The sequence below is a fragment of the Zootoca vivipara genome, chromosome 2 (assembly GCF_963506605.1).
Source record: "Zootoca vivipara chromosome 2, rZooViv1.1, whole genome shotgun sequence".
Lineage (NCBI taxonomy): Eukaryota > Metazoa > Chordata > Lepidosauria > Squamata > Lacertidae > Zootoca > Zootoca vivipara.
In genome coordinates, this window is record NC_083277.1 from 95377974 (window position 1) to 95391769 (window position 13796).

The 13796-nt window shown below is 45.4% G+C and overlaps 2 protein-coding genes across 4 annotated transcripts; both read left to right on the forward strand.

The window, feature by feature from the left end:
* Positions 1-854: 854 nt before the first annotated feature.
* Positions 855-7362, forward strand: AFMID (arylformamidase). Of its 3 annotated transcripts, none has more exons than XM_035104221.2 (11): positions 855-968; positions 2032-2198; positions 2772-2876; positions 3043-3091; positions 3201-3286; positions 3372-3444; positions 3635-3732; positions 3877-3955; positions 4688-4820; positions 5329-5433; positions 6100-7362. In XM_035104221.2, the coding sequence occupies exons 2-11, from the start codon at positions 2189-2191 to the stop codon at positions 6127-6129; spliced, it is 768 nt and encodes a 255-aa protein (XP_034960112.1). In that variant the 5' UTR covers positions 855-968; positions 2032-2188; the 3' UTR covers positions 6130-7362. The 3 variants fall into 3 exon arrangements, with proteins under 3 accessions (XP_034960112.1, XP_034960111.1, XP_034960110.1); XM_035104220.2 differs by having other exon boundaries at positions 2108-2198; XM_035104219.2 differs by lacking the exon at positions 855-968 and having other exon boundaries at positions 1116-2198.
* Positions 7363-8675: 1313 nt separating this feature from the next.
* Positions 8676-13640, forward strand: BIRC5 (baculoviral IAP repeat containing 5). Its single transcript, XM_035104222.2, has 4 exons — positions 8676-8860; positions 9834-9943; positions 12003-12120; positions 12630-13640. Exons 1-4 carry the CDS (start codon positions 8732-8734, stop codon positions 12711-12713), a joined length of 441 nt encoding a protein of 146 aa, XP_034960113.1. The 5' UTR covers positions 8676-8731; the 3' UTR covers positions 12714-13640.
* Positions 13641-13796: the final 156 nt, after the last annotated feature.

Genomic DNA, 13796 nt, shown 5'->3' on the forward strand with positions numbered 1-13796 from the left:
CCAGGACGCACCAGCAGAGCCATTCAGGCACTTCCGCTGGTATGTCTGCACAAACCTCACCTCACCCTCATTCACTCCATTTTCAAAGGAGCCCCGTTATGCAAATATATGTGAGGAAGTACTTTTCTCAGACTCGCTCTGCATTTTTACAACAGTGGGAGAAAAGTGCATTTGAATCTCTGAAGAAGGGAGGGATTGCAGAGTTGTTTGGCAGCACGCTGCCATCATAACTAAAAAAAGGCAATGAGAAACCATGGAAACCTCCTTCGGATCTATTCAGGAGTTATGTTCCAATCCTTTCTAAGTGGGTTATGCTGCTTAAAGCATATCTGAGGGCACTTTGATCTTACATACTTTGGCAGCCAGGACACACATCCGAAAATAGTATCCTCGAACTTAGCTGAGAGTCTGCATCAATGGTTGTTGTTGTTTTTTTTAAGTGCATTGGAAAATTACATTGGGTAAATCTTTTTCTGATAATAATAATCTGGCTGGGTTTCCCCAGTGTGAGGAAGATTTAAAGATCACTTCTCAAAAAGTGTGTGTTTGTTTGTTTGTGGCTGGGGTGGGGGGAATTACCTGGCTACAAAAATAGCTTCCCCTGAATTTGTGCACGGATTTGAGCTTGTGTCTTGCAGCTGGACGATATCAGTTGCCTTGGGATATCTGTTCTGGAGTCAGCGCTGAGAGTAAATAAGACTGCCCTCCGCCTAAATCCCAGCACGGATTTGTTTATTTGCAGAGAGCATAGTTCCCTATGTCAGGGTTTGCTGACGCCCAACTCCACCCCAGCTCATGGAGCAACCAGTGGCCAAGGAAGAACAGCTGATCTCTTCTACACTTTGTCCCCAGAGGCTGGCTCTTCTAACTAGTTGCTCTGCAGCACAGAAAACTTAGATGTAAGAAGATACAGCATAGGCCACATCTGAGCCGGTGACATGGGAAAGTGGCAGGAAATGACCAAGGAGGTAAAGGAGGGGGTGGGGTGGGGAATGGTACTGCCTCTGTGTGAGAGAGATTTTGAAAGGTCTTGTTTTGTGTGAGTTACAGGTAGGTAGCCGTGTTGTTCTGGTGTAGTCGAAAAAAAATAAACAAATTCCTTCCAGTATGAGCTTTTGTGTGCATGCACATACTGAAGTTGTGTGCATGCACACAAAAGCTCATACCAATGACAAACTTAGTTGGTCTCTAAGGTGCTAATGGAAGGATTTTTTTTATTTTTTTGTGTGAGTTTGGCGGTTACAACCAGGAAAAGATTTAAGAAGTCCTCTAGAGAAAAAGAAATTCTCAAACAGGCATAGGCAAACTTGGCCCTCCAGATGTTTTGGGACTACAACTCCCATCATCCCTGACCACTGGTCCTGTTAGCTAGGGATGATGGAGTTGTAGTCCCAAAACATCTGGAGGGCCAAGTTTGCCTATGCCTGTTCTAGAAACTGTGTTACACTGATGCTGACAAAGTCTCCTTTAAGATAGGGGTGGCAAACCCCTGGCCCCCCAGATGTGAATGGACACTCATCACCCCTGACTGTTGGCTATGCTGGCCGGAACTGATGAGAGTCAAACAACACCTGGAATGCTGCTCATTAGCCACCCTTGCATCGAGGACTAGCAGATATATTGGTTTTGTGCATCAGATATGTGGAAATGGAAATGATATTACAAGGGAAAAGGCGGGAGGAAGAACTGTTGGGCAACGTTCAAAAGATAAACATACATATCCTGAAAGCAGAGATATGCCTAAATCAAACAGCTGCATTTCTCAGGGTGGTCTCAGCAATATGCAAATCTTTGCAGGGTTGTGTTCAATAGGCACAACATCAATGGGAACTTTTACCCCTAAGGTTTCTTCCTAGCTGTGCAAGGTGGGGTTGGTTAATTTGGTAAGTTCTCCCCCCCCCCAATGCACTGCCTTACTGACAAGGATCCCCACTCCATGCCTGCCTGTTATTAAGTAAGAAATGCATAGTTGCATGATACTTACTTAGCAATGCTTCGTTTGGCACCCAATCTGCCTGTGTTTCTACTCAGCTCCCTAGTCACCTTACTCCGAGTGAAAAGAGGGCCACTGTGGCTGTGCAAGGCGCCTTGCTTCTTCTCTTTGCAGGAGCTGGAGACACAGTACTCCCCTAGCAGGTGGTCTCCACGGCTGGAGGCGGATGCTGTGATTGAGGCTCACGTGCAGGCAATGAGCGAAGGTAAAGGGTCCCTGGGCAGTCCACTACCCGGCAAGAAGTGGGATGGGAGCGGGCAGATCACCAAGGGGCCACTAACTTCCAACAGACCTCCTCCCAGTGCCTGCTGGTTGTTGGCCTTCTTGCAAAGAGCCCTAGAGTTGGTGGACCTGGTTCTGATCCAGCAAGAAGGGCACGTTTATCCTTAAGCAAGACTGCATACCCAGGGTCAATGAACATGGATCAGTTATGCTTTAGCAGTGAAGCAACCCTGAGGATGCACTCTGGCCGCAAAAGTTCTAGTGGGCCAGCTCACCTCCAGTGCAGGGGAGGACAAAATCTCGCAGGAGGTTCTGAAGAGGGATTGGAAAGAACGCTCTCCGTTGGAACTTGCAAGGGACGTTTCTTCCCCTTGGGACTGTATAGCAGTGGCAAAGCCTACCTTAGTTTTCCAGAAGGTCAGCAGGATGGCATGCAGTTTTGAACAAGGACAGGCACCAGCAATCTGAAAACTCCTCTGGAGTGCGGGAGGGCAGCCCAGGTACGGCCAGGCAAGCTGCGGACTCCCACCTCTCTGTGCCTTCCTTTGGTCTGCAGGTACCCGCCGTGCCCAGATTGGCACCCAGACTCTGCTGAATGTGCCCTATGGGTTGGGCGAGGGAGAGAAGCTTGATGTGTATCTTCCCAAGAAACACACTGAAAGTAAGAGTACAGGAGCAGCATGGGAATGATCGGGAAACTGGGATGTTGGTGAAGTGCTGGTTGTGGCGAAGAGCCAACATCAGAAAGCGAGGGGTGGTACATTAGTGGGAGTTTTGCTAAGTGAGTATCTTTGCTGCCTGTTTCTTTCTCCCGTATCCCTTTTCAGCCTTCCCCCTGGTCCTCTATATCCATGGCGGCTACTGGCAATTCCTGAGGTGAGTTGTGCTGGAGGTTGCCCAGGTCCTTTGATTACAGGATCCCAATGGGATGATGTCCCACCTAGCGGAACCACCTGGGACTGCTGTTCTCTTTCTCCTCCTCTAGCAAAGATGCTTCAGGCTTTGCTGCAGGGCCCCTAGCGACCCATGACGTAGCCTTGGCTGCAGTGGGCTACGATGTGGCTCCCAAAGGTACGCAACTGTGGTGGAAATCGTTTTCCTGTTCTGCTCTCCTTGGCATCTCATGTCTAACCTGAAAATTGTGGTTTGTGCTCAGGCCAGCTGGAGGTGATGGTCAGGCAGGTCCGACGCAGCGTGGCCTTCGCAGTTCAGCAATACACAGGGATCAGGTAAGAGTGAAAACACAGAGCACCTTGGGAATAAGAGACCAAGGGGCCTGTCATACCCTGATGAAGCCCTACAGGGTTGATGGAGGCCCTGGATAGCTTTTGAGTTTTGACTCCTCTGGCAATCCTACTCCGTCCGACACTGTCGGAGCATCCCACCTGCTCATTTCAACTGCGTCTCATTTGCCTTTAGCGGTGTTTATCTGCTTGGACACTCAGCAGGGGCCCACCTGGCAGCCATGGTGCTCTCTACAGATTGGACAGAATTTGGTGTCGTGCCAAACATCAAAGGTACTGTCTGGGAGACACTGATCCCATTCCCGCCCCCTGCTCTTTTTACATCCTAGCATTCCCTCTCTCTCTTGCCTGAACTTCATGACCCAACTTGCACCAAGCTGGAGCCTCAGTAAGCCATGGACTCTTTTTCCTTCCCAGGAGCCTTTTTGGTGAGTGGCCTCTATGACTTGGAACCGATCACGCACACCTATGTCAATGATGTTTTGCGCATGAGCCGGTGAGAGATGCATCTTTGAAAAGGAATTATCAACCCATGTAGGGCAGAAACACTGCAGCGAGTCCCTTGGGAGCCCCCTACCCACCAACATGTGGCCGAATATTGTTAACAGCCCACGGCAGACCAGTGGGCAGGTTAGCCGCATCTGTGTCGCCCAGCACAGCAACCCCTCAGCTTCCAACACAATGCAGTTCATGAAGGATCATGTGAAACAGTTTAGTAGTCACCTGTTAAGTTGAATATCTTTGACTTAGAACTTGATGGCTTGCAGGTTGAGCAAACATAGGGATAATTTCTTTGAGGCACACAGCCACGCTTGTAGATCACCCTTCCTATTGCAGCCTGACTTTTTTAAAAAAAAGTATTTGAAGGGCTAAATATTCCCCTCATGCACACACACACATGCATTGCCTCCTCTGCACTGTGTATCAAATAGATGGCATAGCTAATTATTATGATCATTATTTATTAAATTTGTATAACAACCTTCATCCAAAGATCACAGGGCTTTTCAAATTGTATACACAAATACTGTCCCCCAAGCACCCTTCATATGCACGCACATCAGGCCTTTCCAAATCAACACTACTTGCTTCCCCATGTATTGGAGGGGTAGATGTTTTCAAAATTGTGCTCTGCATAGAAGTGGCTGCCTTCGTGGCTTATCGGCAAGCCAGCCCACTCTGCCTCTCTTTCATCTCTGTATGGTCTCAGCTGTGTGTCTTTCCTCAGGGAAGTGGCCTTACAGAATAGCCCTTTGAGGTGTGTGCCTAAGTTGGAGGGCAGGAGAAATTGCCAGGTACTTGTCACTGTGGCACAACATGATTCTCCTGAGTTCCACAGACAGTCCCAGGAGTACTTTGAGGTGCGTTGGCTGATGTTCGCCATGTTGAGTTTTTCTTTAATATTTGGTGGCATATAAGTGTTTTTTTAAAAATAATAATAATAAAGATGCACCCATGGAATCAAATGATGTGCATCCACACTCATACCCATGTCTTTAAAGAGCCACATATGCATGTGTGAAAGGTGAAAACACTACCTAAGACAGGTGAGGGGAATCTTTCGCCCTCCAGGTGTTGCTGCAACTCCCATCATCCCTGACCTTTCGTCATGGCTGATGGAAGTTGTAGTTCAGCAACATCTGGAAGGCCAGGGGTTCCCAATCCTTGGCCTAAAACATTTACTTAATATTTGCTTCTTACTTCTTGGTCTCCCATCTCCCATTGCTCTTCATTATGAATCAATGAGACCACCAGCCCCATTCCTCCCGAGTCTCTGCCATCTATCAGTAATGCAGCTATTAGGGTAAAGGCACTTGCAAGTACTGTGGTGAGGATAGTTTTGTTAAAATCCCTGTTGCTTGCCCATAGGCTTTGCGTGCAGCTGGCTGGAGTGCCTCTTTGCTGGACATTGGAGACACAGATCATTTTGATGTCATTGAGAAGCTCTCCCAGGAAGACTATTTTCTCACACAGGTACAGGGGGTGCAAATGAGCTGCAATAAAATGATGGTGGCTGTCAGTATATTTGTCACTTGCCATGTGTTAGGAGTAATGCTTCAGGGAGAGTATGACATGCCCTGCATCTCCAGAATGCCGCATCAAGGAGGACTGCTAATTGTAGCTAAAAGCAAACAGGACTTCTGCATCTATCCTTATAATTGAATGTGTAAGCTTTGCCATTGTCGTGTAATGTCCAAATCTAGCGTGAAGTCAAAAATGGAATGGGCGATAAGGCCTCCTTCACGCAAATCTCCAATGGCATGGGAGCCACTTCCTCATAGTGTGATCTTACATTACTATGGAGCTTAGTGTGAAAATATTCCAACAATGTGGCTGAGGATGATCACATGGGTCTTCAACGTTAGTTGTGGCGCTGATTGGGTGGGGGAAATCCATGAATTTAGACATACCCGTGTGTCTGGAATATTCACACACTTACCCCAGCAATGTGGAATATACATGTGTCTTTGAAACACAAAGGAGTTAAATACAGTACTATGGAATTTGGGAAGTGTGTGGGATGTAGCTCCTGTTCAGGCCAACTTTAGCATTACAACACACTCCCGATGATGAGTGAGAAGCTTCAATGTTGAACCAATTTGTTATGCAAGGGAAACATATTCTTTCTTGATGTTCCAGGTGATTCTGAAACTGATTTCAAGAGGCTGATAGGTTGACACAAGATGGAACACTCAGCCTGGAGTTCCCATCTACAGCCATGAGTGGCCATTGATGACCTTGCAAACCCACCCACCCTAATCCTCCACTCTCTCTGCTGTGCTGTTTTATTTCACCCCCTGGGAACGGACTTCCTGCCAATTGCAATTTTATCCAGTTAGAACTTCAGAAGACACAAATCTATTGAAACGGAACTTTGAAACATATTATTCCTTGTTGCTTTGGAGGCAATTGACTCTTTAAGAGAGCACACAGATCCTTTCGCATAGACTGCCTGACACAGAGACAGTTCCTGTCCACTCCTGCGATAAACTGTTCCTCCCAGCGTGCTGAGAACATTAAAGTAACACCAACGCATAAATTACATCTACATTATGGCAGTTAATCACCTTCCCCCAGGAGATAGTCTGAATCTGTGACCACAGGCAAGGCATAATTGCTGCATAAATCACTGCGTCTCTTTATTCTGCAAAGGGCCTGAGTTGAAGATGGGCATCTTTCACTAACCGCAGTAACTAAACTTTTATTCAACATTCTAACTCCATATGAAACTGCCTTATACAGTCAGAGCAGTGGCACTCTGTGCTTGTGCTATGGAGGCCCATGTCTCTATTACCACGGGCTCAATGCAGTCTTTGAATCAGGGACCCTGCAAGCAGGAAGTTGCATATTCAGAGCATAGCCAGACTGGAACAGTTCTAAAAGAAAATTGTGGGAATCATGTCAACAACGGCTATAACAACTGTGCTGCAACAGCCGGTTAGTTATGCTCTTGCCTTGGAATGGGCCAAAGTTAAGAAATACATCTCAAGACCTTGTGCAAGTAACGTCAGTTGTAATGATTATTGTGCCACGAATTGGGGAATGTCAACAGTCGGAGATCAGATGAGTGTTTAATTACTTTCTCTGCCCCTTTGGCATTCAGGTGTTGAGTGGTGCACAGAGTTATGATGACTAAATCCTAAGAAGAGGCCAATGGCCAGTCTAGCCCAGCATCCTGGTTCACACACTCACTAGCCAGGTGCCTGTGGGAAACCCACAAGTGAGACCCAAACATGAGCACTCTTCCTCCTGCAGTTCAAAATGCTTTCCTTTCAGCCTGGGCATGCTCCAAGACTCCTGGATTCCAGACAGTGAACCAAGCCTGACCTAATGAAGTATTTAGCCCAGCTTCTTATAATGGCTTTAGGCTAACACAAGCACTTCTGCAAGGCATTTTCATAAATCCTCACCCCCCCTTATCAACCGCATCCCTCTGCGCCATATATGCTGTATATTGTTCCAGAGGGTCCACCAGCAGTGGAGGTACTGGGTGCAGGGATCAGATGGTGCCCTGCTTGTGAAAGCTCTTCCAGTAGTTGCTACCAGCTGGTGCAAAGCCACCATTGGATACAACACTTAGCTTTTTATTTTTAGAGAGTGTTCTTATACCCTGCAAAAATCTTTATCCCCCCCCCCCCCAGATCGGCCCCATTTAGCAATACACAGTAGCAAAAGTTAATGTTTAATTTGGCAGAATTAAACCATTGTCTCTGGTTTGCATATGTCAGCATGCCTCACTTCAAAGCACACCTGAAAACAGGAAGTTCTGCGTGGGAGGGCAGATGCAAGTTAAAGCTGATTTTCATAATTCTAACGACCGGAGCAGGGTGCGGGGAGAATCTAAAATTCCAATCCTATATACACTTATCTAGGAATAAACCCCATTTAACTTAATGTGGCACACAAGTAACTAAGCCAAGTGCCTGTAATAAAAAAAGCACTGCAGCCATAAACAACATGCTTACCAGAGATCAATCTCCGTTGAATACAATGGGGCTTAAACATGAAGATCAGCCTCCCTTCCTCTAGCAAAACATATACTGTACTGTAATATGACTAGAAAGTGAAACGTTGGTTTGCATTCTGCGGGGGGGGGGGGGGGGAGGCATTCCCCAATGTTAACAAAATACCTTCTCCTTACAACTGCTGTATTTGAACAAAAGAAACTGACCCAAGATGCTCGATTTCAGCTCCTCGGAGGACTTCTTACACCCAGCAGCAGCCCAGCTACCTTCTCTTTCAAACACCCAGCCTCGTTCTGTTCCAACAGCCACTGAACAAAATTTCGGGTTTTTTTTTTGGGGGGGGGGTTGCATTACGACGAGGAAAAGCCCACCAACCTCTGTCTGTTTACTCAGAAGCAAGTCCCAAGTGTGTCCTCCCTAATATGAAGTTGGGATCGCGGGCTATTTTATTGAAACGATTTTACACGTGTGTTTAGCTTCTTTTCCCCATCACGTGGGAAGCGGGGTTTCTAAATCCATTTTTTGTTTTGTTTTGTTTCTTCTGCCTCTAACTTTCGGAAATACAGCCTTATTTGCCTGTTCCAACAAGAACAACGGAAACCTCTTAGAGGTATTTTAAAGAGTTTGTCCTGTCTTGTGTTTCTGGTCTTTAAAACGTGCAAGGTTTTGCCTCTATCCTCCTCTTACTGCATTTTATAAAGAGAGGGAGAACTACAACTCCCGGCATGCTCAGCGCATAGCAGCCGATTTCCCGTCATTCTTTGCTCGGCCGTTGTTCCAACCGCGGTATTTTGAACGCGGCAGAAATGGTGCCGGGAGGTCCTTCTTCGGGTCCGCAAGTGCGGCCGGGATTCGAGGAGTTTCTGAAGGAGCACCGAGTCGCCACTTTCGACCACTGGCCCTTTACCTCCGGCTGCTCATGCACTCCAGACCGGGTGAGGGAAACATTTCTCCCAGCCAGCTTGCCTCCTAAGTACTTTTCCTCCTCCTTATCTAATTTCTGCACTCCATGCATAATTTTACACACTTCTATCATGTCTCCTCTTGGTTGCCTTTTCTCTACTAAACTAAAAATCCCCCAAAGTGACCTTCCCTTTTAGGGAGGTTGCTCCACCCTCTTGATCATTTTGGTTTCCCTTTTCTGAACCGTTTCCGGCTGTCAATATCCTTTTTGAGGTGAGACCATCAGAACTGTAAACAGTTTTCCAAGTGTGGTTGCACCATCAATTAGTAAAACAGTATTTTGATATTGACAATTTTATTTTTAATTCAACTTGGTTTATTTTCCTAATGATCCCTAGCTTGACATTTGTCTTTCTACAGCTATCACACACTGGGTCAACACCTTCATCAGATTATCCTCTACAACCCAAGGTCTTGTTCCTGGTCAGTCACTACCACTCTGGACCCCATGAAATACATTTATTTTTTGCCCCAAATGTGCAACTCTTTACACTTGCTTAAACTGAATTTGCATTTCCCACTTTGCTGCCTATTCACCCAGTTTGGGGAGACCCTTTTGGAGTACAGTGGTACCTCAGGGTACAATCACTTCAGGTTACAGACTCCGCTAATCCGGAAGTAGTACCTCGGGTTAAGAACTTTACCTCAGGATGAGAACAGAAATTGTGTGCTGGTGACGCGGTGGCAGCGGGAGGCCCCATTAGCTAAAGTGGTACCTCAGGTTAAGAATGGTTTCAGGTTGAGAACGGACCTCTGGAACGAATTTAAGTACGTAACCAGAGGTACCACTGTACTTCACAATCCCTTTTAGTTTTAACTATCCTGAGCAATTTAGTATCAGCAGCAAACTTGGCTACATCATTGCTCACCCTAACTCTTGGGATGTGTGATTGTTGAATGTACACTTGTTGAACAACTTTCCTCCCCTTCCCTCTCTCTTCCCAGATGGCAGAAGCTGGATTTGTTCACTGTCCTACTGACAATGCACCCGACGTGGCCCAGTGCTTCATATGTTTTAAGGAGCTGGAGGGATGGGAGCCGGATGATGACCCTATGTAAGTATTTTGTTGTTGGATCTGCTGACTTGCAGTGCCTCCAAATAAGTGCTCGGGATAGGCATATCTGCCTTTTTACCAGGACAACATAATGCAGGGATGAAGGAAGCAAATCTGCAAGCTTAATATAGGGTACAAGTAATTTAGATGGTTTGTCCACATCTTCCATCTTTCCTTTCCTATGCCAAAAGCCTAATATGGCTACTTAAGACCCAGTGAGACCACTTGTCATAGGCAGGTTACATTTATGTAATTTATTTGATCTTCAAACATCTGGCTACATTTCCCACAGAAGCAGGTGGTTAGATTAAGCAGGTGGTGTGGACACATTTATTTAAAAACCTAAGCATAGGGTGGAGGGTCTCAAAGCATTAATACCCCAACAGATCTTGCTTCCCCATTCTGTTACCAGGAAACCCCCAACTTCCCGTACAGCACACAGTTAAATGTGTCTCTTTCTCCTCGGCTTTGCAACATCTCCCAGTTCTTTTGCTGACACACAGCAGTTCTCTCCAGTGCAGCCCCACCTTCCTGGCCATGTAGTCGTTTCTCACTTAGATGCTACTATTAAAACCCAGTTCCTCCCTCTGAAGTGCATATCAAGGCGCTAAAAATAGCTATCTGGACTTAATCTACAAATGAATTTGCTTGATCAGTTTCCCAACCTCCCCCAAAACTTATAAGATTACAGTACCTACTTCCAAATAGAAAATGTCTGTCCTGCGCATACAAAAAACAAACAGCAGCATAACAACTTGCCCTTAGGTAAAGGGACAGGGACAGATTAAAACAGTGAGAAAAGTTCTGTGTCCATATTGGCAGCAAGTGATTTGCTTTGAAGCAGGCCTAACCTAGAGACTTAGAACAAGCATCCTATACTGGACCAGTGGTGGGGTAGTAAGTTTTCTACTGATTCCCCCCCCCCCACCAGAAAAGGTCCTGTTTCATTAGTAACAATGAATGGATGCCAATAGCAACTAAATATTAGGGAAGCTTGACACTTTCAATGTTTCTGGCTTTGTTTACAAGTAAAAGAAGCATGCTAGATGAGATTACTCTCTAGGGCACGAGAAAAATTTCCTACACAAATTGCCCTAATTTGCACAGAAAAAATAAACAATTCAAAAATTTGGTGGAAAGCCTAGAGAGTGAGGAGGGATGTCATCTATTCTCCTTTAATTCAGGAGATCAGATATGTTATTTCAGAAGTTATTACAAGACCAGCTGGTGCTGTGCAATCCACTGCTGAATGTAAAGCTGGCACATGACATCAGGTGGTCTTAAACTTGATTGCACTGAGCAGCGTAAACATTTAATGTCTTCAAGAGAAAGGCAGTTTCAGTAGCTGGAGTCCTGATTTTGCATGAGCAGCAAAGAGGGCATAAAGAAAAAAAGTAATCAAAACCAGTCCCATTATTTCCCCTGCATTGGGAAGTCACAGAAGAGGTGGAGCCATGGCCCTCCTCTATTATTAACATGAAACTGTTTTGGGTGGTGGTTCAGAAGCTTCAGCTGGTGCCCTCTGTTCTGGCCTACCTTCTGTACTTAGTGGGTTATTAATGAGCATCCTACTTCAGTGTTTCAGTATTTGCATTGCCCCCCTTTTGTTTTCCTGGCTCAATTCAAGGTACTAGTTAAAGCAGGGGTCAGCAAACTTTTTCAGCAGGGGGCCGGTCCACTGTCCCTCAGACCTTGTGCGGGCCCGGAGTATTTTTTTTTTAAATGAATTCCTATGCCCCACAAATAACCCAGAGATGCATTTTAAATAAAAGGGCACATTCTATTCATGTAAAAACACGCTGATTCCCGGACCGTCCATGGGCCGGATTTAAAAGGCAATTGGGCTGAATCCGGCCCCCAGGCCTTAATTTGCCTACCGATGAGTCAAATCCTCTAAATCCGTGTAAATATTGGGCTCACATATGCTACCTTTATCCCTGCTGTAAGATTTGTGAAAAGTTTTAAATCTCTTAGTAGCTCTTCACTCTGAACCCTAGAGACGTCTGCCTAATCCTTTGAGGTCCATTGTGCTAATATAGTTTGGCCTCCTTCTTTCTAGGGAAGAGCACCGGAAACACTCCCCCAAGTGTGCATTTCTGGCTCTCCAGAAAGATATTAAGGACTTGACACTGCAAGAGTTTCAGAAACTTTGCAAAGAGAGAACGAAGGCCTTGATCGTAAGTATGGTCTGCTGGGAGCTGTGAATGTAGTCTAGCTTTTCCTGCTCTCCTGCTCTCCCTACAACAGTGTTTCCCAAAATTGGGTCTTCAGCTGTTTTTGGACTACAACTTCCACCATCTCTAGCTAGCAGGACCCAGGGGTCAGGGAATATGGGGATTGTAGTCCCAAAACAGCTGGGGACTTAAGTTTGGGAAACATTGCCCTACACTACAGTTTCAAAATGGTCATTTAGCACCCTGCCCTCCTCCACACCAGATCATACATAGTCTCTTGCCCATAGAACTGCCTCGATTTGAAGATAGTGTTCTTCACTGGTTAGGCTGCAACTGTGAGATCAATTTGGGTTTCCCTGCTGTGTTATGGTTTTCCTGCTTGCTTCTCAAAGTGAATAGCCACTGCCCATCCCTACCTGCAGCAAAGCCTTCCTCTTGTAGTCCACTTTACAGCTCAAATACTTGCCTTTTCATTAGTTACTAACAGGAGTTCCTTTCTGTTTTTCTCCTAGAGAAAGGAAATTAACCAGAAAATTAACGACGTGAAAAAACGTGCTGAGAAGACGCGTAATGCAATTGAATTGCTGTCTATGTAACGTTCCTAGTGTACTATCTCCATTGAACACAATGGGGCTTTTTGTATACAATATAAATTTAAATTATAAAAATGTAATATGAATAGAAAGTGAAACTGGTTTGCATTCTGCCGGGGGGGGGGGGGAGGCATTCCCCAATGTTAACAAAATACCTTCTCTTTGGAACTGCTGTATATGAACAAAACAAACTGACCCCAAATGCTCAATTTCAGCTCCTCGGCGGACTTACACCCAGCAGCAGCAGCCCAACTACCTTTTTCTCTTTCAAACACCTACCCTTGTTCTGTTCCAACAGCCACTGAACAAAATTTCGGGGTTTTGGGGGGGCATTACGATGAGAAAAAGCCCATCAACCTCTCTCTGTTTACTCAGAAGCAAGTCCCAAGTGTGTCCTCCCTAATATGGTTAGGATCGCGGTACAATGCTGTGGTAGCTCCTGAGGCAGGGCTGTTTGGAACTTGTACAAGACCTGAAGGCTTCTTGTCTGCGTTCCTGCTTTCACACCTGTGGCTCTGGTCAAGTTGCACTTAAGGGCTGAATGAAGATATCTGCAGTTCTCCACTGATTTCTGTGCCTAAAGGCACATTAGGACAATAATGCCAAACATACAGATTCACCAAGGTAGTCTGATTTGACCAGAATGCCATAGTAATGTTAATGTCATAGTAAAAAGCTCAGTGAAAACATAATTACTGTGAATTATTAGGATGAGGCGGGGGCAGGGAGTACCAAATATATAAATCTATGGTACGCAAATCTGAAAAAGTTTTAACTCAGAATGGTCATGACAGAGAAGGTGCCTAAAAAGGATGTGCAGTACAGTCCTACTGGTGTTTTTTGTTATTATTATTCATTTGAACTTATTCCCCCATAGGCACGAGAATGAAATACACCAAAAATGCTGTGATGATAATCCTATGTTATATATATATATATAATTACAAAATCCATAACAATTTTAACACAGAAAAATAAAGTCAGTGTTTTCAATAAACAAAGTGTGATGTGCACTTCTCCTTTGCCATGCACACCTTGTTCTGTTTTTACTTGTAATGTGATTTTTATGCACAAACATAACTGAAA

Bases quoted from the DNA above. Each gene is read 5' to 3' on its own strand.
- BIRC5 (XM_035104222.2), top strand. From the start codon at position 8,732: ATGGTGCCGGGAGGTCCTTCTTCGGGTCCGCAAGTGCGGCCGGGATTC. The intron at 8,861-9,833 runs GTGAGGGAAACA...CTCTCTTCCCAG, and splicing joins GCTCATGCACTCCAGACCGG to ATGGCAGAAGCTGGATTTGT. The intron at 12,121-12,629 runs GTAAGTATGGTC...TTTTTCTCCTAG, and splicing joins AGAGAACGAAGGCCTTGATC to AGAAAGGAAATTAACCAGAA.
- AFMID (XM_035104219.2), top strand. From the start codon at position 1,991: ATGCTTCGTTTGGCACCCAATCTGCCTGTGTTTCTACTCAGCTCCCTA. The intron at 2,877-3,042 runs GTAAGAGTACAG...ATCCCTTTTCAG, and splicing joins TCCCAAGAAACACACTGAAA to CCTTCCCCCTGGTCCTCTAT. The intron at 3,956-4,687 runs GTGAGAGATGCA...GTCTTTCCTCAG, and splicing joins GATGTTTTGCGCATGAGCCG to GGAAGTGGCCTTACAGAATA.